Raw genomic sequence first — 27,625 nt, forward strand, 5'->3', positions numbered from 1 at the left:
TTTGCCAACTTCGTTTTCTCCTAAAGTTGTAGCGCCCAACTTGGAATTACAGTGCGGGATTTTGAAATCCAAATCAATTCCTCCTAGGGCTACAACATCCAACCTGGAGTTACAACGCCAGATCTCGACCTCCCTATTTTCTCTCATAGTTGTAGTGCTAGTTCAGCGCTCTAGCCCTGAGTGTAGAGCTTTCTATACTTTCATGGCTTCCCCTTTCTTTTTTCACCTATAATCCATCCATTTTTACCCCTAAACATGATCTACCTTCATAATCTCTACTCATTTTGTTTATACATCCCAGAAAACACCATAAATTCAAGATGCATGCAACCAAATTCAAAGAAAATCATCAACGTTAAATCTTTTGTCAAGACATTCAAAGCCTCAGCTTTCAACATGCAACCAACTTCAAATTCACCCCCAAAGCTCAAATTTTTAGAAATCCAACTAATATTAAGTTTCAATTCAATCAACAACCCAATATTCTAGCTTTTCCTACCTTAGAGGGAGAAGAATTCTGATTTTGAGCTCACAGGGAAGAGAAGAAGAAAAAGAGAATGACAATGCAAACCAACTTCGGGCTTCCAGCTTTCTAGCTCCTCTACTGTCCAACACCTATGTGAATTCAAGAATTGGGGTAAATGAGGTTCAACAATTATAAAGAGTAAGTGGGAAGGGAAAGATAGAAGAAAATGATTGTGGAGGAACAATAAAAAAAAGGCACAGATCTTACAAATAAAGATTAGTTTTTAATTATCAAGTTTGAAACACTTTGTATATCATGTTCATAAAAAAAATTAGTCTATTATCTATTGAAACTTTATTTATTACAAATCAAGATGAAGTTAACTATAATACAAAATAAATATTTTTATCCATAAAATATGTGGATACACTATCAATAATAACTATTTTTTAACCATAAAAATTACAAAAATTACCTTTCTCAAACAAGATAAAATATGTTAAGAAAAAGTAAAGTGTATGAAAAGGTTTTATTGAGAGATAAATTTTACTTCAAAAAAAAAATATTCTCTTTGTCTCACAATAATATCTTTTTTAAAATATTTCTTTTCTAATATATGACTTTTCAATTATATATTTTTTATAATAACTATAATTTTAAAAAAATATATTATAAAATTAATAAAATTTAATATATATAATTAATTTTTTAATATGTGATTTTTTTAAATAATTTCTTATAATAAAAATATATAGAAATTAATTAATATTACATAAAAAGCCATGTTGAGACATTTCAAATACTAAAACTGAACTAGTTATTGTGAGGCAGAGTTTTTAATTTATACTTAAAAAGAAAAAAGAAAAAAGCATGAACACACAACTCTTTTGTCTCTTTCTCTTTCCTTGTCAAGACACGACAACATCCACTGTCTCTTTCTCTGTTAATCGCAAATCACAAACGCAAGGGCGATCCGAGTAGATCAAACAACTTCGCAGCTTATTCGCCGATTAAGGTGTCTCCCTTATTTTTTTCCTCTCGCTTTCTATTCCTCTTTTTCTTTTTTCAGATTCTGAATTTTCGATATCACATTCAATGCTTCCCTTCCTATGGATTCTACGATATTTACTTTACTTTCTATTATTAATCCATAAATCGAACTAGATCTAATTGATTTACTGCTTCGAGACACGCACATGGCTGTAAAATGAGTTTCATGTTCTGTTTCGTCTTTGGGTTTATGACGTTTTGATTGTTTTCATGTGAATTAGCATCATATGAACGATTTTATCATCAAAAAAAGGAGAGGTTCGTAAGCGGAAGCAAGTTCAGCAGAGAACCCTGAAGCGTGAAATTTTGGGTTAGCTTTTGCAAATTTACGTATTATCTTTATTTTGCGGAATTGGGTTTGGTTAAAAGTCCATTTGTAGCGAAGTTTTGTTTGATTATTTGTTTCTTATATATAAGTTTGTAATAAAATTTAGTATCAAATTTTCAGCCCTAGGTAAAGAGTTTTTTTTTTTTTAATAGACATGTATCGCTAGTATAAAAGTTTTTATGCTGTCAATCTATGCCATCCTTTATGCTTTGTTTGGAGGAGAGGAGGAATAGAAGAGAATGAGACAGAATAGGTGAGAATTGATTTGATAGGAAATATGTAAGAAATAGAATGAAATAGAGGGAAATGAAATAGAGGGAAATTTGTAGTTGTTTGGTAGAATGAAATTAGGTGAGAAATAAAATGAAATTGATATTTACTATCACTATTTTATCCTCTCTTTATAATATAATATGATTTGAATTATTATTTTTTAACATGTTGTATTTTAGATATCTCCTAAATTCCACAAGAAATCCCCTCATTGGAGAGGGTATTAAAAATAATGTGGAACCACTTCTGATTCCTCACAATTCTCCTTAAATACCTTTTATCAAACACATATTTTTTCCAAATCTACTATCATCCAAGGTTGTCAAACTTGAGATTTTACGTAAACTCGTGAAACTTTTATAGACTCAACTGGTAAACTTGTAGATCCTAAACACTGAACCTTAAGCTCGTAAGAGTTTACTTATTAGAAAAATAACATTAAAAAACCTAGTGATGACATATATGCATATCATAATACACTTAATCAGTGTTTAAAAACTCGGATCGGACCGGCCGATCGGACCGGTTGAACCGGTGGTCCAGCCGGTCCGAATCTTAAGTTGGATCGGTTATGCATTTGACTCGTTTCAAACCGGATTGAACCGGTCAATTTTTCGGTTCGACCAGTGAACTGGTGGGTCAAACCGATTCAACCACAAATTTTTTTTTAAATTTTTTTTAAAGGACCACAAACCACAAAAATAACAATGAAAATTAAATTTGTTAATGGAAGAGCAAAGAGTCTTATTAAGCATAAGAATAATTACTTATTCTAATATATTTGTCTATAATATATGCAATTTAAATAACTTTTATAATATATTATCAATTCTAAATTATATATTTAATAATATAATATTTATGTAGATATTACATATATTATTTTGTAATATCAATTGTAAGCATATTATATATATACATATTATTTATATTTTTAATTTGTATTAATATACAGTTTAACATGTAATTTTTTTTATGTATTTCTTTATACAAAATAAAAATAAAGATAATTTTAAATAAGATGAAAACTGAAATTTAAAATAAGATATGAATTTATTGAAATTTATAAGTATAAAATATATTTAACATGAATATTTAAAAAAAAATTAATAAAAATCGAGTCATGCGGTTTAATTAGTGACCCACCGGTTCAACCATTGACCCACTGACCTAGTACCCTAACCGGTTTGATGACCGATTCGGTTTTTAAAACTATGCACTTAATACAACAAGAATTCAACATTTCAACTCCATTAAAAGTCAAAAGTACTAAACTACGATATTAGTGTTATAGTACAGTAGTATTGGATATGATTAAACTATGTAAATGATCAAATTATATATAATTTCACAAAAACAGTTCCTAAAGTGAAATTATTTATAAAAGGAGTTGGTTTCTTCAAATCATTTAAGTCATAGTAAAATACCAACACTATAAAGTCAATAGGAGCAAAAGTTACATTTGATTTCAAACTCGCTAACTCATTTCTTGACTTGAGAGTTTATAAGAATTTACATGAGTATAAAGAGTTTACTTAAAAAAGAGTTTAGTATAGAGTTTACTAGTTAACTCGAGAGTTGGACAACTTTGCTCTAATCCACTCTAATCCATTCCCCTTCCTATTAAATCACCTCTACAAAACATAGGCTTAGAAACTATGGTTGATATGAAATTTGAAATACCGTAAAAGATAACAAACTTATCATCTATGATTATGTGGTAAATCATTTATGATTCTCTCATGTGTGATTTTCCCTTGGATTCTCTTAAATGAAAATCTTTACCATCAAAACGTCATGCATTTTTTTTATTACTACTTTTAGTTCTAATTATAAACAACACATGACAAATCATCAAAATTAAGACAAGTAATTAATATGGTTACTTTTAATTAATTTTATCATAAATTCAAGTTTTATTCCAAATATATCCTTTATTTTAAGTAGCTGTCATATTTAATGTTAGTTATTAGTGAATGCATTGGAAATAAATTTAACAATAAATGAAGGGTATAAAAGAAATTTAATCTTGAGTAACTTTAAAAACTAATGATTGTTACTTATAATTAAGACAAAAGAAAAAATCAATTTGTTGCTTTAATTAGGAATAGAGGTAGTATTATTTAAATTTACTCTCTTATTTTTAATTATGAGTTGAGATTTCACTACACAAAATGTCACATGAGAGAATCCAAATCCAATGATTTGTGATAAGATGGCGTGGTAAAAATCCTTTATAATGTTAATGCATATATTAATTTTTTTTTCTTGGTTTATCCTTTATAATATTAATGCATATATTTTTCTTTTTCTTGGTTTAGTTAATGTTGAACAATTTTTGGCAAAATCACATTTCTCTTTAGCAAACGGGAATTTTTGAGCCACGCAGTCATAAATCCAGACATATTAGATGTCTCAAGTTTGTTCATGCTATGTTGGATTGCTCTTGCTGTGCTGAGTTGCAGGTATTTCATCTTCTTCAGATGTCGACCATCAAGCTTTTGTTGCTCCGTTGTTATTTAGAGAAATTGTGGATCTTTATGATTTTAATGGTAGTAAATTCAAATATTTGATATTGATTGGTTGATGTTTGGCATATCACTGTACGAAGTTGCTTGTTATCTACTTATCTTCTAGTCCCGTATCATGTAAAAGGAATATCTGCTAACATGGCTTTTATGGTATTGATAGTTTGATGATACTCACACTACGGTCATGAAATAGTGCTATTCATGTAGCTTCAATTGCTAGATGTAGCAAACGAACTTTGTACTGTGAAAAATCCAAATGAATCCAACCTAGGAAGTCATAATGACCCCAAGATGCCAAGAAAATTTCCTTGATCCAGATTGATTTGAATGATAAGAGTTTTTCAAGTGGCTATACATAACAGAATTATCTGCTTGCATATCTTAGCGTATTGTCAAGTAAAGTTATGAAATTCTGAAAACTTAAATATTTTTGCTCCCAGGCGAAATGCCTAATGGAAAAAACTGCTAATGGAAAAAACTGTGGTTTCTGCTATTCATTTGAGATATATTATATTTGAAGGGTGAATTTCAATAAAAAAAAAATTGCAAGTGAAATATGTTGCTATATAGCTGGAGGCAATATTCAAAGGATAAGAATAGACAATTGAAATTTGGTGGCCGGTGGGTAATAGCAGCTTGGAGTTGACAAATTTTCGTCAATTTCCTGTATATATGCCTTTAGTTATTTAGCTATATGAAAATATCTAACTCAAGGATAGACCATGACTCCAAAGCCCTGTGGTTACTGGGGTTCAATTTTCTTACCTTCTGGGTTAGGAACATGCAATACCTAAATGGCCGCTCAAATCACTGTGAGGAATGAGGATAAGTAAGATTGTTGTGAATTGTGAAACTCTGCCAACTATTCTTTGTGCCTTGAGAACTTTCATGGCCTGATTTGTTTTCCACGGGGTCTAGATGCTCTGCTAACAAAAAATCTCAATTGTCTGATGCTATTGCAGCTATGGAGACAATAGGTGGTAAGGCTGTCAAAATTTCAAAGTATTCTAAGAATTAATGAGGACAAATGTGATATTACACGACCAAAGTAGACGCAGTGTGGAACATGACTATCTGTTCTGGGGAACTGGATGATGAGCTCTGGATGGGTAAGTACATAAAAGAAAAATAACTAACAGTTAGAAGAAGGCAGGTTCAATTTTAAGACATTTTACAATTCTCAGCTTTAGAAGTCATAACAACATATACATTTCTTCTTGTTTTGATAACTAATCAAAGTTTGCTATGTATCTACGGGATAAGGCTCTTTTAAATTTAGCTCGTCTCTAGAATGGGTAAGGATTTTCCACTATTGTTTAATGTAAAGTGCATCATGAACTTTATCTACTTAAATTTAAGGGTGTGTACACCCCTATTTGTTTACTTCAGAAACAAACATTGAAGGGGGTTTCTACTGTAACTAATAAGCTACAAAGATTTCAAAGATGAAAAAACTTTCAATTTTCAATGACAGAAATATGGTGTCCTTGGGAAGTTCTTAAGTTAGTCTTATAGACATAGCAACTATAGAAAAGAAACAGCCAGTATGAAAGTAGGGGATAATTATCATAGGATAAAACTAACATGCAAATGATGCTGTATTATAGATGGTGCTGGTGGTGTTTTCCAATTAGAATTGAAGTTTACCCACAGTAATATGCATAATAAAAGATTTCATTAAATGTCAATGAGTATTACCAATTTGAAACTCTAATTTTAATCGAAAAACAACATTAACAATACCTATTGTACTATGTTTAAGTTTTGTCTTATCTGTTGTTCTAGCTCTGTAGTTGTCTCCAAGCTAGCTTATTCAAACCTACAAGGCTATTCTATATGTGACATCAGGTACCTCTGTTGACAATGATTGTGTATACTTTAACATAACTAGTTTACATCAACATGAAAGACCAGACAAGTAAGGAGCAATGGTGGTATAACGCAGCAAATCCCCTTGCTTTCTTGCTTGCTTTCCCCCTCTGCCCTAAAGAAGTTCCACCACTGAGCACAAGTGTTTCTAAACAGTAAATGAAAAATTTCTTCCATCAACTAGTGACTTGTGAGTTTTTATGCTGACACTGTCTATGTAGTATGTAGTATGAGCTTTTGGCATATATTCAACCTGATCATTCTCAACCATTTCTGTTTATACAATGACTAATTTGGCAGAATTCATGCTTACCTCACATTTGCATACCTGACTTTGGAATGCATTACCCGTGCTTTAATTCTCCTTAAATCATCAATCATTTGCATGCACATGAAGAAGAATAATGCTAGTCATATTTCTCACACCACCTCAATTATATATAATTGTGCAACTTGCAAACATAGCCAATATACTCAACCACCTACCAAACTACCTGTAGTTAATAACGATTTCTGTTACAATTCCTTTAACATCGGTAGTTATAGGTTGATTTAAGTTTGATAGCTGTCTAATCAGAGTGATGTATTAGGAAGGGAAATGTGAGTAGCATTCTCCAAAAATGGCATGGATAAAAAAAGCTCGCAAGTATATGATAGCTATAGGATAAAAAAAATGGCATCCTTTCATTTCATGATTCAGAGAGTAAAAACATAGTGGACAAATTATTATTATGCATTAGCCGTGCAAATGGACACTAAAAGCCAATTTAACAAAGAGAAAGTACTAGAATCAAAGTCACGCTACTGCAACAACCGAAAATTTTCAAGCATTTGGGAAAAAAAAATGAAATATCTATATGTTTGTTTCTTTGTATGTAAACCATTTTCCTTTTGTGGTCACTTTTTCCATGGTTTCCAAACAGAGAGCACGATAATGATGGCAATGATCAGGAACAACATAATGGAAATCATCATGCATTTCCTTGACTTCTTTTGCAAGCTTTTTGCTGTTTGGAGAGCGTCGTTACCCTGTCTCACATGATCAGTTGCGTTTGTCACCTGTTCATTACATAATGCCATTTTAAAAAGACAAAATGATTAGTTGTCTGAATAGTAAATGGTTGCCTAGTAATCGAACAATTCCTTTTGCAATTGACGCAATCACTACATGATTTTGCCCAAGCAACTTGAGCAAACATACAAATGATACTAACATAAATTATATCCACAAATATAAATAGGTGAGACGATTATCCAAATTTGATGGGAAATAATTAAGAAAGACTTGTGTTAGTTACATTTTTCTAGGAATAAAGGTTTTTAAAGTTCTTTCATAAATCTGTTAAAAAAAATAAAAACTGGATGCTTAAACTGATTACTTCTATCAAGAGAGCTAATAGAAAAGGCACCTTAAAATAACTTTCCAAAATATATATCTTCAGAATAATCGTATTCATGTGATGGAAGTGGGTTATATGAACTAAATGTTATTCACTTTAGCACTTTATGCATAGTTAACAGATAATAATGGGGAGGACAATTTTCTTAACAAGTAAAAATTGATCATAAGTAGTTGAGACAAGAGGATCGATACTCACTTTTAATCTACACAATACTCATAGTTCTTTTAATCAACGGAATGAATTTCAGATTTCTCTACTATTAATTTAAATTATTCATACTTCAACATATAATATGATATAGCCATTATCCTACAAGTACTGTTTTTGGTACAGTAATTTTAGGGCATTTGTTGTACTTTTGATTTTTATGAAATATTTATAAGATGCATGTATGTCAAAAAGATTAAAAACATAATAATTAAAAAAATAGGCACATATATACATGTTCATGTACAAAAGTTAAAACTTTGATGTTCAAATACATCTCATCATTCTTGAGATGAAACAGTGGAAGACAAGAAGATAAGTCGAAAGTATAATGAATTTGCAAGGTTATAAGTAGGTTTCATACACGCATGGTAAAAAATTGAGGCACCAATTTCAGTTGTGTTTAATCTTGGCAGAGATAAAAATATATATATATCAAGTAAAAATGATAATAATTTAAGTTTTTATTTTCTAAATATCTAAATTTTAACCTTTTCAAGCTTACAAGCTACTGCCTAACACTCTGGGTGAAAAATGAAACAATAGAGAAATAAGAAGGAAAAAAACGAGTTTTAAAAATAGAGCAAATATAAGCTAATATTATAATAAAGATGTATTGTTTGAATAGAACAAAGACGTAAATGTCACCTATGCGAGTTAATACACTAGTAAATACTTAAAGGAGAAGAAAATAAGATAAAATATATTGAGTTTTCTATATAAGTTAAAAATTAACTTATGTTCCTTAGTTTTTGAAAAGTTAAATGAAAAGAGTTTTTATAGAAGTTAAATACACAAGTTAACTTTAACTTATGTGAGAACTTTGATTCATTTTACTTTTTGTTTTTTGTTTTTTTTTATATAAATATGAAGTTATCTAAACAAGGCTTAGAAAAAAATAAGTCAAAAAATGAAGAAAGTTTTCTTTCCTTGTTTGGATAAGCACATTAAAAAAAAAAGTGAAAAGAAATAAGTAGATTGTATAAGAAAACTTCTTATCATATTGTTATGCGTCTAATTATACTACATAGTAATGTATGTTAAACTTTGAAGGGCAACATAAGAGAAAGGTGAGACTACAGAAATGAGAATGTTAAGATGGATGTGTGGTCTCACAAGAAAGATCAAGACACAAAGTAATTATATATTATATGAAACGAGATTCGTGTGTCATTGATTGGAAAAAGATAAACATGTAAATAAAAATAAATAAATAAATAAGCCATCAGAAATCCTAACCATGTAAAGAGGAGAGGGGGACCAAAAAAAAAAAAAAGCAATGGAGGAAGTAGTCAAGAAAGATACCATGATAAATATAATCGATGAAAATTCGATTTTTGACTTAATCTAGTAACGTCTTGTACCTCATGTAGCCAACCTCGCCTACTAGTTTTGTTGTTGTATAAGATTTTTTTTTTTTAATATTTATAATAATAACAAAAATAGTTTAATGAAAAATTTAAATTTTTTTTATCATAATATTTTCCAAATTTAAAGTTTTTTTTTAAATTTTTATATCACATAATATTATATATCGAAGATTCCTCGTCCTATTCACCCCCACTTTCTGGGGCAAGTTTCTTTACAGGCCCATCCCACTCCCCTCTCTCCAAAATCCAAACATAACCCCTCTCGCTCCCTCACTCATCCAAGCATCTTATAAGTACAGACTACCTTTAAACCCATGTCTTAGTCCATACACAATATTATACATTTTATTTTTTTCTCCTCCGCTAGGCACTAGCAGGATAAGAAAAACAAGTATATATAGAGGTTCCTTAACTTAAAAAAATGAAATCTATCCACACTTATTCTGTTTAATACCTTATTTTCTACATCAAATTTTAACGATTCAACCATTAAAATTAAAATTTTTAATGCATAAGTCAAGTTTGTAAATTTTTTAAAAATTTAAAAACTATTTAATAATTTGTTCATTAATTTAAATTAACATATAAAATATTTTTATAATTATTCGTCAATTTAAATTAATGAAACAAAGTATCAAATAATTTTTAAATTTTTTAAAAATTTACAAACTTGACCTATATATCAAGAACTTAATTTCAACGATTAAATCGTTGAAATTTAATATAAATATAAAACATGAATTATTGAATAGAGTAAATAGACTTACTCTTAAAATAAACAAATCTTTTTTTTATATATGTGTATAATAAATTTTGGTTAATCTAGAAATGTCATTATAATTTACTCCAAATCATCTGAAAAGGGAAAAAAATAGTAAAAGAATCACGTTGTAATTTTCTCAAATTATTAACTCTTTGAATATTTAAAAATAACTCATTAGATAATCAAGCAAAAAAGTTCAAGAGCTTAGCACTATAATAGAAGCATTTTCTTTTGAAATTAAGATAAAATAAAATAATGTACACCTGAAAAGCATGTCAATGCCGATGATGATAATAATAATAATATGATAAAAAAGCTTATAAATAATATCATTATCATTATAATAACAAGAAGAAAATAATGAAGTACAAGAACATGGCACTACACAAGGAATTGGGGTGAGAAATAAGATGACAACTATTTGGAATTATATAAGGTTAAAAAAATAGAAAGTAACTTATCAAACAAAAAATAAAAGTTGGTGAATTGAAGGAGCAAAGATAATAGAAAGTGAGCCTTTATATTTTAAATGCATATAAAAGTTAGATTGCCTTAATTTCCATGGGGATGGGCCAATTTATATACACCTAAATTCGAAGTCCCCTAGCCACGCTCCATGGAAAAATAAAATTGTTCAGACAACCTTATTTTTTTGGTAAACAACCGGCCAACAAAAATGAGAACTATATAGTGATAATGGACTTTCATTAAGGGTGTGTTGGCCCAAAGCACACCACAACCTGGGCCCAAAATGGTAAATTTAGAAAAATGATAAGGAGGGAAAAAATTAAGAGAAGAAGGTAATTTCTTTCCAAGAAGAACATGAATGCAAGATTTGCAACTTGCAAATGACAGCAAGGAGAGCTTTAGAATGGTACAAGGAAATAAGAGAGCCTTGAAGACTACAAAGAATATGAATTTATATCGTGAGACACACCAATGTATAGTCATAAATCAATCACACCACACAAACAAGCATCAATCGTACAAAACAAATGGCTTAAAAATTGTGCTCTAAGATGTTGTCCTGCGGACACACATGCATATGTTTCCCAACCAAGTCAACTCTCTTATATATGGACATACAAAAGGGCTCAAGTGCCCTAGCTACTCTTCCAAGGTTTGAGGACCCCCACAACTATGATAGCTACTATTATCAACAGTATAATGATGGCAATGCACATCCATTTTCGAGAATTCTTCTGAAGTTTCTTAGCATTTTGAAGTGCAGTTGTCCCTCTCTGGACATGATCGACTGCGTTGTTGACCTGAACAAGCCTCTCATTAACGCAAATCAAACTAAATATGCCCTGCATTCTACTTACACGCATACAAACACAAAATCGAGGGTGTGTGAGAGTGAACAAACCTGACTTTCAATGTTATCTAAAATTTCTCCTTGAGCTTCAACTAAGACTGCCATGTCAAGGTAAATCTGAGAAATAATGAAAGTAGGATTAGGTGTGCCACTGTTATGATCTAAATTAGATATTTAAGACTGAGATCTTCATGCAAGCAAACCTGGTGTAAATCAAGAAGCTTTTTCTCAATTTCTTTTACAGCATCATGTCTCTCTTGAATTTCTTCTACTGTGTTTACAACCTGTGAAAACCCAGATTTTCTTAGGTAAACTTTTAGATGAAGAAAAGTTTAATTCTCCAAACAAGTGCACGGAAAATAATAACTACCATAATTGCGGATGTGTTTGCCCCTTGCCCCAAAATATAAAAATTTGAAAAAAAAATCACTATACTAGATAAAGTTAGAAAATAAATAAAATGTATCAATCATGAATTATGGTTTTCTAAGTCTCCTCTCCCCCTGTTTTAAGTAAAAGAGGAAGACAAATAGAAAAAAAATAACATAATGTGTTGTTAAATTTTTAAAAGGAAAAGATAAGAAAACCAAGTACCTGTCCTCGGCCAGCTTCTAGAATTGCTTTCTGGAAAATTTGCTCACTGTTTCCAGTTTCTATGAGGTGATCAATTGTCTAACACAATCATTAAATGGTCAATTACAACAAAATTCATATGTAGTGGATATGTCATCTCAAGTCACAAACTCAGTAGTTAAGCTCACCTCATCATCTGGCCTAGTTCCCGTGACTGTAAAATCAAATCAAGTAATCAAAAAGTGAATATGATCCAGTGTATACTTTCTAAATAGATAAGTTTAAAATAATAATAAAAAAAACTATAGTACTGACACACAGTTAACTCTACCAAGGGGCTGAAATGTTCAAACCTGTAATAACTCTTCTCTCTACAACCTCGCGATATTCATCTTGTATTCTTTGTCTAAGAGTCTAAAACATGACACATTTATGAGAAGATAGACATGAACTTCAAAAGAAAAAAACTTATGGTGAAAGGAGTTAAAATTACCTGGAACTCCGTCATGAGATCCTTGAATTTTTTAGCCACGGCACTATGTTTCAAGGAATAGCACATATTTCAGCTTCCCTGGGTCATTTTATCAAGTACAATAACAAAGATATATACTACCAACTTACTTTGTCATATTCATCCTAGCTCTATCAACACCAGTTCCCTTCTCACAGCCAGGCTTTTGTCTATTGGCTAGGTTCTGCGCAGTAACACATCCTGATTAAATAATTCTCATATTTGTCTGATATTTTTATGACAAACTGACATATGCTAAAAACAATATTCAGCATACATCTCTGTTTATAGCCTCTATTTTTGTTTTGACACCATGTGCAATCTTTCCAACTTCATCAATATCTTTCTCCATCCTCTTTTTGATAGCTGAAAGTAATATTACAGGTTTATTAGTCTTATAAACAGTATTAAGTTTCACTTGCATATAATATCGGAACCAAAGGCAGTATATTAGCAAAAGTAAATATGAAGCATATATATTTATATAATTCATAATTGTTACTAGCAAGACAACTGTCATGTGTATGTCTGGCTGTAACAGCCTGACACACCCAAGTTAATACATCGTCAGCATCTATACCATAAAATCTTACAAACAAATTCAAAACAGATGATTTCAACTAAAACATAACATTTCATTGCAAGTTTGCAACACACCTTTTACAGCAGATGCTTTAGTAACATATTTGATTCCTCGTTCTAAAGAGTATTGACTTAAATTTTACTCGCATTTAATGTCACTATCATTATTAAAGGCAGTATATTTTAAAAAAATAAATAAATGTGAAGCATAAATATTTATTTAACTCATGAATGTTACTAGCAAGACAATTGTCATGTGTCTGGCTGTAACTTTCTGACACACCCAAGTTAATACACCATACATGGCTATACCAGAAATTCATACAACCAAATTCAAAACAATTGGTTTCAACTAAAACATAACATTGCAACGTAACACACCTTTCATGGCAGATGCTTTTGTAACAGCCTTCGATTCCTCATTAGCTTCCTGCAGAAAGTACACTTAGTTATAACTTATAAACAAGACCTTGCTGCTAAAACGTAACAAATGATGAAGATAATAGATACCTTTAGCTTTTGAAGTAGCACAGACAGCTTATCGACTTGTTTATCAGCCTCATGGATCTAATAATGGAACAAAGAATATCAGTACATGGAGGATATTAACTGAATTATTGAACAAATAACACAAAGAAAAGGATGAGTATGGAAACAGCAAAACTTATCAATTCTTTTATCCCCTTAGACTTAGACTAGCAATAGATTTGAACTTCAATTCTATTCTAAAATAAAATCCAAAAAATATCCACACAATCACAAACCAAAAAATACCTAAGGTAAAATTTGCATTTTAAACAATCAAATGATTAAAAACTTTAAACAGCTTGCACATTGTGTTACCTGCTTATTAAATGCTTCCATTCCCATATCGGAGTTGCTTCTGGGAACCTGTCCCATTTCAATATCACTTCGCCTAGAAGGCTGACCATTAGTAGCCTCACCAACAAATGAATCCTGCAAGAAAGAATTTGAAACAAGGAAAAAAAAAACTACCCTTAGACTTTGATCTTATAACACAACAAAATTGTACTAAACTTAATCCACGTCAAATTAACAGTTATCAAACAAAACAAAAACACCAAAATCACTATCAGAATAAATCCAAACACCAAAACTTATGCCAAAAACATTACCAACTGAAATCTAATTGGGGATCAACTATGATCCGAGTTAAAGCCAGACACAGCCTTTATGAAACTTTCCACTACCAACATAGATTCAACGATGAACTGAATTTTAAGGCTTAATGATTCCAATTCGTCTCCCACTAGAATTCAAGGCCAGAAATTGGGCCTCTCTTAATGTTGATTTTTTTTTTAATTATTAAAATGAAAACATAGTATCGAATCTGACAGTGAGAAAGCAGAAAATTGGAATCGAAAAACAGAAACTTGAGCAAGAGAACTAGAAGACCCAGTGATCAAAATCGAATTTTGGCATCGAAAGAGGGAAATACAGATATGAACTTACAGTGAGAAGGTCGTTCATCTTGAATTATCAAATCAAACAGAGAGAGAGAGAGAGTTGTGTTTGTGTGAGATGTCCGAAGCAGACACTAAAACGGCACGAAATGTTGTGTCTTTGGCCGGCGAAACGACAACGAAGCAAGGCAAGGCAAACTACAAACTCTCACATTCACAACGCTTTTTCTTGTCTTGTTTTTATGTTTCCCATAGTTTCTTCAAAATTAGGCTAAATTACTTTTACCACCTTAATCGCTTCATGTGTTCATTATTAAAAAATTAATTTGCTTTCTTAATTGTCAAAAGAATGATGCAATATCATTTTTTCTGTCAACGCCATTAAAATTTAAAAATACTAAAATTTGTCCTGCATAACAAGTTAGTTTTTTTTTTATTGTGTTGTGTCACTTATGTAATTAACATTGTTTATTTCAATGAGACGAAAATAACAACATTATATTGTTTTTTAACATTAAGAAACCAGATGGAAATTTTTAACAATAGAAAATTGAACTAATTAAATAAATAAATAAAACTGAAAGAATAATTTAGCGTAAAAGATTGTTAAATACTTCCATTTCCTCGTCCAGATTGTACTTTACTCCTTAAAATTTAATTAAAATGTAATGGTTGGATAAATCATCCAATATATATTTATTAATTTTATAAAAATTATTTTAAAATCTATATTTTAGATAATTTTATTTAGTTGAAATTATAAAAAAAAAAAATTGCTGTAAAAGTACATAAAAGTTAAAAGTATTTTTTATTAGTATTAGTTTTGTAAATGTTAAGTTGTTCCGGATTTTATTTTATTTTTTACTACAATATTAGATATTAAAATATCTTGTTCTAGTGATTCTGTAGAAGAAATTGAAGACTTGCCAAGTTATTTTTGGACAAATTGCTTTCTTGCTTGCCTTCATAGTTAAAATATGTTACCTTTGACTTATGGTTGTAAGAATGTGAGGTCACATATTAATCAATTTGATATTCTTAAGTTTGATTTTTGATTTTATTAAAATAATATTTAATTAGTGAGAATCACACCATGAATGTAGAAATGTGAAACACTGGTAAATCATATCATGAAGAAAAAAAATAATTAAGTATTTTCAAGAGAAAAAAAAAAAGTGTATATAGTTACAAGATTGAAGGAAGTAATGGAGTGGCCGATAGAAATGGGCTTGACTTATTGACTAGGCCCATATTGGCTTTTGGACTACCCGAAAACCTCTGCAATTCAATGTGAAATCAGCATCACTTTTCTATTTGTCCAGATTGTGTCCAGCTAGAAATAATCAATAAAATACTAAAAACAAAAATTAACTTAGCTCCATTGCTTCTCAAGGGACTCTATGGTTTTTTTCTCTTTCTTCTTTTGGAAAATTAGCATTGAATATTTTTAACATCAACAACATTTGTTTGTTTTGACTTTTGACTGAGTATTTTTGCCATGTCTTTCCAAGTTGTTTCATAGGTATCTCTCAACTTAAAAGACCAATTATTCTTGCAAAAAGAGAAAGATTTTAATAATTAATTATCCATTTGTAGAAGTATCCATTTAACTTTGTAATATCATTTTTTGAACAATTGACCTAATGATTGTAAAAAAAGAAAAAATAGAGTATTCCACTTCTATGATTTTAATTTGAACACGATAAACTTTATTCGCATTGAATCCTCTTGAATCCAATGTAATGGAAAGAAAAAAAACAGCAAATCTTAATTAATTTTATTGTATTTAATAAAATACTTTTCATGATACCTTTTATTTAATTTATATTTTATTTTTAGTGATTATTTTGTTTCTCATGGTATTAACCAGGTAAAGTTCAAAATGGAGAAATAATTGTTTTGTGTATGAAAACAGAATATCCTATTTGAAACAAGATCACGTAAAATTAAAGTTCTCTTTTCTACTATCAATTAACATGAAGGGAAATTCAGGGAATGAAGTTCATTTTTCAAATGAGATTCTGAAAATTAAATAAAATTAGCTAATATTCTTAATTAATGTGATTTTTTTTTCTTTTGTTTTTTGGTTTATGAGTAACTTCTTTACATTTTTAGCTTATCGAGGACAACCTAACACTTAAATTAATTAATTAAATGCTCATCAGTTTTAATTAAAGAATTAAAGTAAAAAAATATCATAAAATCTTATTAATACATAATTATAATAATTTTTAGCATATTTCTAATGTATTTTTTAATAAAAATATATTATTAATTTTTTAAATAGAATTCTAAAACACAATAGCAGGATTTAATTGATTATTTATGACCGGCTTTATTTTAGTTTATGTATTAGGATTTTTCAAATGATTTATCTAATGAACAATTATAGTTTATATCTTCTAGTTTAACATTTTTTCAACTTATGTTTCAAAAAAAAAAAAAAAAAAAACTTAGTGTGACTTATATTTCAACCAATTCATTATAATAATAGTTTTTTCCATTCTCATGCATCGATTATAAAATATATATGTCTTTTAAATTACCATTCATATATATATATATGGAGCATATCAAGTGAGAGAGAATTTATTATGAGAGATGAGAGAGTTAAAATATAACCTTTAGATTAATTTTCTTTTACTAGATTAAATCCCAAATTTTCTCTCACTTGATTAATCTAAGGGTTATATTTTAACTAGGGGTGGACAAAACAAACTGAACTGAACTGAACCTATAAAAACTATACTGAACTTAAAAGTAGTTCATATGAACTGAACTAAATTAAATATTAGTTCAGACGAACTGAACTGAACTATTCTTTTGTGTCATTGAACTGAACTGAACTATACTATAAAAACTTGAACTGAACTGCAATTTAAACTGCACTAAACTGTTATGATATTTTGAATTGAACAATTTTGACTCATTGATATATCAAAATAGGACACATTTGTCAACTTTACTTTATTTTCTATTTTATTTAAATTTTTCAAAGGAAAAAAATATAAAATTAAGTCAAACAAACTCAGTGAATTTTAAGCCTAAAAATAAGTAGTCCAACATAGCTCAATTGATCCGTTAAGTTCAACAAAATTGATATAATTTTTTTTCAAATCACTTTTTTTTCTAAAATTTTGGTTATTAGACTATCGAGCTAATCTATTAAGACATAACATGTTAAACATATTTAATTTTTATTCTTTTATAAAAATAGTTCAATTTTTATAATTCAGTTTAATTTTTATAGTTCAGTACAGTTCAACTTTACAACAGTTCAGTTCAGTTCAGTTTTTTTTAAACAGTTCAGTTCAGTTTTTTTTACAAACAATTCAGTTTTTTATAGTACAGTTCACCACCAGTTCAGTTCAGTTTAGCTTAGTTTAGTTTTTTTTGTCCACCCCTAATTTTAACCCTCTCATCTCTCATAATAAATTCTCTTTCACTTGATATGATATATATATATATATATATATATATATATATTAATTATATTGGTCAAAGTGAAGCATGTGGTTTAGCGATAGGGGTTGATCCACGCTTAAGTAAGATTAGAGATTCGAATTCTGCCTTGTTTGTGGCAGTTCATGTGGATTAACTTGTTTGTGTTATTTAACTACTAATTTAGACCAGATTTATTTATTTACTATGATGTGATTGGTTCAAATTGTCGTGGAGAATATAAATTCGATCAGCACAATCAAATGTTAAATCAACTTATATCTAATAAAAAACCAAATTATGCCACACTTTAGACAAGTTGATAGATCAACTTTTATTTTAATTTTTATAATTTTACTTATGTTAAATTATATTTTTTCTTTTTATTCTAAAATATAGATATTTTTTTTAATTTTTAAAATACGAAATTTTGATCTTTCCATCAAACTAATATCTATTAATCATTAAGTTTGAATGTTTACTCATACTTAAGTGATATAAAATTTAGTAATTTGATATTTAAAAATAAAAAACTAAAAAACATTTAAATAAATTTTTATTAATAGAATAAATATTAACCACTTGTAAAAATAAAAACAAACGAAGATCTTTTGTATGATTTTTTTTAAAATTTTATCCTTGTACGTCATGTCACTAAGTATCACATTACTTCAGTGATGACAAGTCATCGAATAATGTCAAAATTTAATGATCAACAAACATCAAATTGATGAAAGGATCAAAATTTCATATTTTATAAAATTTGAGGACTAAATGTCTCTATTTTAAAATAGAAAGATTAAAGTTGTGGATTGATAACAATAGAGACCAAAAATACAATAATTAATATTTATACCATGTCAAAATAAAAGAGACAATGTTATAAAACATAGCCTAAAAAGATTTTAAAAAAAAATACAAGTATAGAGACTATAAAAATTTATCTTAAACTATAGAGTTTAAAAATAATTGAAAAAGATATCTATAGGAACTAAAAAATTTTATTTTAAACTATATGAATTAAAAGATAAAGTAAGTGAAACTATAAAGATTAAAAAGATATTTTCACCTCAACATAATTAATGTTACATAAATACTTTTGTTAAGTCAACTCCTTTTATTGTCATTCATTATATTCCTTTATATATTATTAAATTATATATATATATATATATATATATATATATATATATATATATATATATATTGTGTGTGTGTGAGAGAGAAGAGAGATTTACTTAAAAGTTCTTAATGCATAGATCAAGTCTGCAAAAAATTTAAAAATTTGAAAACTATTGGATACTTAGTTTCATTAATTCAAATTAACAGATAATCATAAAATTATTTTATATATTGATTTAAATTTATATATATCAAAGTATCTGATAATTTTCAAAAATTTTAAAAATTTACAAACTTGATCTATGCATTAAGAATTTTTAATTTAATGATTGAATTGTTAAAATTTGTTGTAGAGTACAAGTTATTAAGTAAAGTAACTTTTAGGATAAATGAATCCCTTATCTCTCTCTTATATGTGTGGGAGTATATTAGCATTCCCTATATATATATATATTCAAACAGGTATCACATATAATTCAACGGAATCACAAATTTTCATACCCTTGAATTTTTTCATCCCAACAGAATCACTCCTTGAATTAATTCATACATATATATCAAACTTCATAGTCAATTTTCCCAAATCTTTCGTTTTTTTTTTCTTAATCCCCTAAACCTAGAATCCCAAACCATGGCATCTAGAGGTCTCAAAACTTGCTTGTGCATGTTCCTACTCTTTTTGATCATTGTTATAGTTGTGATTGTGACTTTGTCTCTTACCATGTTCAAACCCAAAAGTCCCAATATCACTGTCTACCCTGTTGGCCTCGAACACTTTGACTATTCCGTTCTATTCAATTCGTCCATAACAAGTGTGAATCTACCTATGATAATCAATGTACAAAATCCAAACTATGGAAGCTTCGAGCACAAACACTTCGTTAGTTATGTAAAATTTCATGATAGCATTGTGGGTGAAGTTCCAATGGAGGCTGAGAAAGTTGCGGCACGTAGCCAGATTAATATGACCACTCATGTAGATTTAATGATTGGAAACTTAATTCATGATCCCAATTTTATCTCAGATGTTACAATTGGAACTTTGAATTTCACATCAACATTTACGCTCAAAGGGAAAGCGAGTGTGCTCAAGATTTTCAAAGTGAAGGCCTATGTTCATAACTCATGTGACATCTCTCTTCATATATTGTCCAAGAAAGTTAATTCCACATGCATATCCAGCCTCAAGCTTTGATTCCTTTGAGGTAGGGATCGATTTTCTGCAAATGTGCTTGTAGCCTTTGTTTTATTTTATTTTAGTTGTGTTGTTGCCTTTTATTAATTATTTATTTACTTATAGGAATTTGTATGTGGGTATATGTTTGCTTTGACATTAGAGAATGTGCAAGTGATGCAGTCATGTAAGCAGGGATAAAAGTTTCTATTGTATGAGTTAATTCAATTACAAATGAAGATGGAAATTTTCTCACCATTGACCATTCGATTTTTGGTATCTGTGTATTGCGGTATTTACGGCCGTAATTATAGGCTACTTGTTGGAAAAAAGAAAAAAAGTATTAAATACTTTTAATTAATATTTATTTCTTTTATAAAATTCAATTAATGTTTTTAAAGCATTAAATATGTTATTTTTTTAATTAAGACTTGAACATTAAGGAAAATTTTATCATCATAATAGACTATCGAACTTTAACAGGATCCGATAAAGAATGATATAAGCCAAAAAAAAATAAAAAACTTAAATATTTCTTTAGTCTATCAGATTTTAATTGAATAATTTTCTTATCTCAAATAAATAATGAAGAAAGAAATGTTTTCTTTGTACTTGTATTGTAAAAAAAAAGATTTTCTTAATTCTTCTATTTAAATATTGTTAATAATTTTTTCTAACAAAATTTATTTATTAGTGTTTTTAATAAAAATGTTACATCCAACCTAATTATTGCTAAACAATTGACTTAGTTTATTTATGTCCGTATTGGTGTCTAAAGGATTTAAAATAAATATTTTAAAATTACATGAATTAGGGAGGAAAAATATTTATTCAAATTTAAGAATTAAAATTTTATTTAATCTTTTTATAAAATATGAGAGAAACTGTGAAAGAATATTTAAGATGATTTAATATATTAACATTATTATTCTTTTCTCATTGATGCATAAGCTGTCATTTCGTTTATGCTGTGGCGATATTTTTCAATATTTTTTTTCCCATTATAAGGAATGGAATGGTGATAGATAACTGTTCGGAATAAAAATAAAAAATAAAAAATATATTTATAGTTTATAAAGTATAGTAAATACTAAATAGAGCAATCTAATGTTTAATAATTATACAATCGGTAATTTATTTACGATTTATGTGAAATTTTGATTTGCTTTATATCGATAATTATTATTTTAATTCTAAATTATTTATATATAAAAATATCCATATGATATAAATAAAGTAGATATTTATTAAAGTATCTTGATAAAATTTAATAATTTAGTTAATAAAAATATTAAATAGATCCAAATGAATTCTAAATTATTTATATAAAAAAATATTCATATCATATAGATAAAGTAAATATTTATTAACATATCTTGATACAATTTAATAATTTTGTAAATAAGAAAATATTAAATATATCCAAATAAATGAAGAATAATTTGTTATCCTCACAATAAATAAAGGATAAAATAAAAGATAACATTAAATTATTATAACTCATTATGCATACATTTTCTTACACTAATAATACACCTATATATACATATATTTTAATATCTTTAATATTTTATAATTTATCAATTTTATGAACCTCTCTTGTCTTGAGCATTCGAGTTCCCCCCACCCCCCCTAACATTCATACCTTTTTTCACACGTATTCTCCTTCCTTTATTTTTCAGAATTTTAAAACAGATTGAAATTTTAAAATTATAATTTTTCATAAAAATTAAAAAATTTTAAAATTTTTGCATACCCTTCATTCACTACAACCTTATATCACTAATATTAATTAATTTTAGTGTTATGAAAAAAATTTATTTATTTTTATTATTTTAAAAATTACTTTTTAGAATACTAAAAATACACTTTTAGAAATTTTTTTTTGGAAAGTATGTAAAAAAAATCTAAGATTGATAGAATACTTTAAAAATCTAGGATCAATAATACTTTATGAACACATTCACCAAAAAATTCACCAAATTATTTCTTTTTTAAGTGTTAAATTGTTTGTTGTGTAAAAAACATATTAAATAAATTACAAATTTATAAATGAAAATATAAGGAAAAATGAAACTAGGGTGAAAAATTAGTGTTTAAAAAGTAGCAAAGCTAAAAGTGAAAAATAAAAATTTTAAAGTACAAAAATGAGATATAACTATGTTGATTATAGGAAAGAGAAATCAAGAATAAAAAGTGAAAAAAAATTCAAGAAAAAATGACTCAAGAGATGAACAAGAAAGAGGAGGAAGAGAAGGTAAAGCAAGAAATTTTTTTTAATCAAAATTATTTTAAAAAAATTAATTAAAATTGTCTTCAGTATTTTTTTAAAAAAGAAAAAATGAGACATATAAATATATAACAATAGATAAAAGGAATATCTGAATTTGATTTCCACAATTATTTTTACCCTTCTATCTTTACTCTCTCACTTTAATTTATATGGTTACCACATATAAGTGGAAAGAAAAAAACAAATTTGTTCGAAAATCACAAATCTCACTTACTTCTCCTTTACTTTCAAACTCACTTCTCCCACGATCAAGAATTTGCTACACATTACAATTCATAATGACTCACTAGTGAATGTTTATGCACTTGTCACAATAATTAACCCAATTCCGGAAAATGCTCATGCTGTAACTTCCTTTTCTTCTTTCATTTTTCTTCAAATAATTTACAATCTTCATTTGGATGTGAATTGTGAAATGATCTTCAAATACGATACTCTAATTAATTCTTTAGGGTCTTGCATGCTTACTTCTACCCAAATCCAGGCATATAATTAATATGCATATAAATGCATTAATGTATGTTGATACCTTCATGTTGTGATGCAGACACAGTGTCCATTGCGTAATGACTTCTTTTATGCTATCTTTTTGTCATAACATGCTATTTTATGATGCATTTTTTTTTTATATCTTTTATGGTGCATATGGAAGAAAAAAAATGCCCATAATGGTATAAATGAATGATCTACACATAGTCACATAATACGGTCTCATTTTCTTTTCCTGGTGCCTCCACTGTTTTGACGTAAATTCACGTAAGTCACTCTCACTCCGTACTAATCCAACACATTATTAGGTCTAAAATAAATTTTAAAGTATTTTTTTTAAATTAATAATAATATCTTTTAATAAAAAATAAAAATATCTTAGAGATAAATTTTAAAATAAATTATATTTATATATATTTTAGAGATAGACTTTTTAAAGTGAATTTTTAAGAATGTAAAAAAGTAATTTTAAGTAATGAAATTTTTAAAAAAATTATATAAATATTTATATAGAATATATTTTTTGAAGAGGTCAGATTTTGTTAACCTCGTCCTTAAACCGGCCCTGCTTTCCTATTTCTCAAACAGTTATTTATGTTGCCCACTACTCACATAAATGTTTTTGTTATGAATAATAATTAGTGGCCTAATTAGTAGATGCCAATATTCATTATCAATCATTACCATTTATATTTCTATTATGTATTATTCCCTTTATTGTGTAATTGTTCAGTTACCCCATGTACTTATAAATAGGTTAGTCCTCTCTCAAATATAATACACCGGTCAGAATCTTTTTTCTATCTCATACTGTCTTATTTCTTCTCTCTACTTTTTCTTTCTTTTATAACACGTTATTAGCACGATAGTCTTTTCGCTATCGGTGTTACAACTATAAGACAAAGCTGTGAAGAATTTTCTTGAAGAAGACCATATTTTTTAAGACAAATATTTCAAGGTTAACTATTCATTTTCCATAATAAGATTTTATCAAAAATTTGTATTGTTTACATTGTTATGAATCAAATACTCCTGAAGACATTATAGTAGTCCTGAAGACACTATTAAATAAAGAAATTCTTCATACATTTTTGAAATCTGTCTAGAAGACAATATCAAAGAAGAATGTTCAACCTCTTTTACTTTATTTTTTTTTCTCACCAGAAGTGGGAAAATGGTGAAAAAAAAATGAAACCGAAAGAACAAATTTTGTTTTTTTTTGTTTTTGAAATTGAATGATTCTCCGTGAATGATATGTGTTGTAAAATTGTATGATTCTCCATGAATGTTATATATATACACATATAACGATTTTGCAATGATCTAGAAGACATTGTCAAATTAAGAAATTTTAAGCATTTTTTTTATCACCGGAAGTGAGATAATTGTGCAAAAATAAAAAATAAAAGGATATTTTCTCACCGGAAGTGAGATAATTGTACGACAATGAAAATAAAAGAATATTTTCTCACCGGAAGTGAGATAATTATGCAACAATGAAAATAAAAGGATATTTTCTCACTGTAAGTAAGATAATTGTACGACAATGAAAATAAAAGAATATTTTCCTCACCGGAAGTGAGAAAATAATATGAAAAGTGAAAAATAATATGAAAAGTGAAAAATAAAATAAATTTTACCAGAAGTGAAAATTTTGATATAAATATATTATATTGTATTTGATCCTTTGATATAAATGAGGTCATCATCGGAAGTGAAATAATTTTGTAAATGTCATAATTATAATGTTGAATGATATTTGAGGCACTTATAAAAATTATGACTAGCAAAGCATGTCCTCAAACCTATTTAGGTTTTGTGTGATTTCTTAAAAAAATTATGAGTTTTCCTACATCTGTAATTTGATATTCTTTATGATTAAATTGATTGAAATAAGCAACTTGTCATGTAATTGAACTCTTGTGTTACATTGTTGAATCTTAAAGGGTTTGGTTTCAAATCCTATTGATATAATTGATGTCTAAAGATACATAACAAGAATGTCATTTTTATAATGATTTCTCGATTTGAAAAATATATTATATTTTTCATACATCTATTTTGCTGCAGAAGTAGTAATTTTTTTTTATAAAAAAAAAGGATTAAGAAATATCCTTAGTTGGTGTATTGTCTCTTGAAAACTAAAACAAAATATTGAGATTTTTTATGCAAGAGACCATTTTAACTAGCATTATTTCATTCCCTGAAGTGAATGTTCTAATGTATTAATTTTTATCTTCTCATATTCATTAATGCGAGAAATTAATGTTATATGATACTACAAATATAATTGAAGGCTCCAGAAGAGCTAATATATTATCACTGAAAGACACGAAGTTGCATATTAAAAATGCATTATATTTTTTTTTAAGTCTTACAGAAACTTATTTAGTTTCAAGGATATTCGTTTAAATGAGTTTTCATATTGAAACAAACAATGAAGGAAATATAGAATAACTTTATATCATGAAACTCCACTTGAATAAAAAGGAAGTATTGGAAAAATTATTTTCTTTTTCCTATAAACTGTATTGCACGTATATTAATACAATTGAAACACATACTATTGTAAACCAGAAGTTTACAAATCAAAATAAATTTGAGATTTGGCATGATCGATTGGGTCACCCTGAGACTATCATGATGCGAAAAATAATTGAAAATTCATGCGGACATTTATTGAAGAGCCGGGAGATTCTTCCATCAAATATTTTTTCATGTACCGCTTGTTCCCAAGGGAAGTTAATAATTAGATCATCACCAGCAAAAATTGAGGATGAATCTATCTTATTTTTAGAACGAATACAAGGTGATATTTGTGTACCAATACACCCCGATGTGGATCATTTAGATATTTTTATGATTTTAATTGATACATCAACAAGATGGTCACATGTTTATTTATTATCAATTCGCAACCAGACGTTTGCAAGATTATTAGCTCAACTAATTAGATTAAGAGCTTATTTTCCTAACTATCCAATTAAGAAAATTTGTTTGGATAATGCTGGTAAATTCACATCTCATTCTTTTAATGAGTTGATTTTCCCAACATTAGGGGGATAACATAAATAGCTAGAAAAAATTAATTAGTTGGAATGAATTATCACTAACTCATTTTGATCCTCGTACAAAACAATGTGAACTAGAAGTTCAAAAGATAATTCATTTGCAAAATCTAGTCAATCAATTACTAAATGTATTCACAGATCCAAAAAGGGTGACTAAGTCATATGTATCAGCGACTAATGCTCCAATAAGAGTTATTGAAGTCCCTGTTGGACAATTTAATACTACAAACGAGTCACAAATACGCCTGAAGCGTGGTAGACCAATTGGTTCTAGGGATAAGAATCCTCGAATAAAAAATGGAGCTAAAGAACAAAATGACCAAATTGAGGATGTAAAAACTCAAAAAGATTCCTCTGACATAACTAATATTCCAGTTCCAGAAGAAACTCAGGTACCTAAAATTATTGAAAATGAAGAGATCTCAATAAATTATGTCATGAATGGAATATGATGGAATCGAAACAATGTCAATATTGATGACGTGTTTGCATATAATATAGCGCTAAATGAAATAAATGATATTGAGGATCAAGAACCAAAGTCCATCAACGATTGTCGACAAAGAAATAATTGGCCAAAATGGAAAGATGTAATTGAGGCAGAATTAGACTCGCTTGCTAAGTGAAAAGTTTTTGGACCAATACTACGTACACCAAAAGGTGTAAAACCAATTGAATACAAATGGGTTTTTGTGCAAAAACGAAATGAAAATAGTGAAATTGTGAGATACAAAGCAAGACTAGTTGCTCAAGGTTTTTCACAAAGACCCAATATTGATTTTGAAGAGAGATTCACCTGTAGTGGATGAAAAAACTTTTCGATATTTAATTAGTTTGGTTGTACATGAAAACTTAATTTACATCTAATGGATGTAGTTACAACATATTTATATGGCTCTCTTGATGTTGACATTTATATGAAACTCCTAGAAGGATTTAATTTGCCTGAAGATGCAATTTCTAGAGAAGATTATTCGATCAAATTGAATAAGTCCCTATATGGGCTAAAGTAATTAGGTCGTATGTGGTATAATCAACTAAGTGAATACTTGTTACAAGAAGGATATAAAAATGATCCAATTTGTTCGTGTATATTTATAAAAAGATCTAAAAACGGATTTGCCATAATTGTAGTTTATGTAGATGACATAAACATTATTGGAAATCTTGAAGAGCTTTTAAAAGTAATAGATTGCTTAAAGAAAGAATTTGAAATGAAGGATCTAGGAAGGACAAAGTTTTGTCTAGGACTAATACTTAGAAAATGGAATTCTTCTGCATCAAGAAGCTTATATAACAAGAGTGCTTAAAAGGTTTTATATGGACAAATCACATCTATTGTGCACTCCCATGGTTGTAAGATCTTT

General features: G+C 28.2%; 1 protein-coding gene and 1 long non-coding RNA gene across 7 annotated transcripts; one reads left to right on the top strand and one right to left on the bottom strand.

Moving 5' to 3' along the window:
- The first annotated feature begins 1,322 nt into the window (after positions 1-1,322).
- On the top strand, positions 1,323-7,673 carry LOC109805585 (uncharacterized). 5 transcript variants are annotated; one of them, XR_002240325.3, is made up of 6 exons: positions 1,323-1,481; positions 1,738-1,826; positions 4,439-4,582; positions 5,611-5,757; positions 6,497-6,707; positions 7,441-7,673. It is a non-coding gene; the product is annotated as an uncharacterized LOC109805585 (long non-coding RNA). The 5 variants fall into 5 exon arrangements; XR_002240324.3 differs by lacking the exon at positions 6,497-6,707; XR_014430421.1 differs by lacking the exon at positions 7,441-7,673 and having other exon boundaries at positions 6,434-6,886.
- Positions 7,183-14,914, bottom strand: LOC109805584 (syntaxin-132). Of its 2 annotated transcripts, none has more exons than XM_020367729.3 (13): positions 14,718-14,914; positions 14,088-14,201; positions 13,755-13,811; positions 13,626-13,674; positions 12,940-13,028; positions 12,773-12,846; positions 12,645-12,687; positions 12,505-12,565; positions 12,340-12,365; positions 12,173-12,250; positions 11,782-11,862; positions 11,630-11,695; positions 7,183-7,576 (listed from the first exon to the last, which is right to left on the bottom strand). In XM_020367729.3, the coding sequence occupies exons 1-13, from the start codon at positions 14,733-14,735 to the stop codon at positions 7,415-7,417; spliced, it is 918 nt and encodes a 305-aa protein (XP_020223318.2). In that variant the 5' UTR covers positions 14,736-14,914; the 3' UTR covers positions 7,183-7,414. The 2 variants fall into 2 exon arrangements, with proteins under 2 accessions (XP_020223318.2, XP_020223317.1); XM_020367728.3 differs by lacking the exon at positions 7,183-7,576 and adding an exon at positions 11,156-11,528 and having other exon boundaries at positions 14,718-14,910.
- Between the last annotated feature and the right edge of the window lie 12,711 nt (positions 14,915-27,625).

Source organism: Cajanus cajan, chromosome 10 (genome assembly GCF_000230855.2).
Source record: "Cajanus cajan strain Asha chromosome 10, NIPB_CcT2T_4, whole genome shotgun sequence".
Taxonomy (NCBI): Eukaryota; Viridiplantae; Streptophyta; class Magnoliopsida; order Fabales; family Fabaceae; genus Cajanus; species Cajanus cajan.

Coding starts and splice junctions, on each gene's coding strand:
- LOC109805584 (XM_020367728.3), bottom strand. Junction 13,675..13,754: donor TGCTACTTCAAAAGCTAAAG/GTATCTATTATC, acceptor TACTTTCTGCAG/GAAGCTAATGAGGAATCGAA. Junction 11,529..11,629: donor TAGATAACATTGAAAGTCAG/GTTTGTTCACTC, acceptor AGGCTTGTTCAG/GTCAACAACGCAGTCGATCA.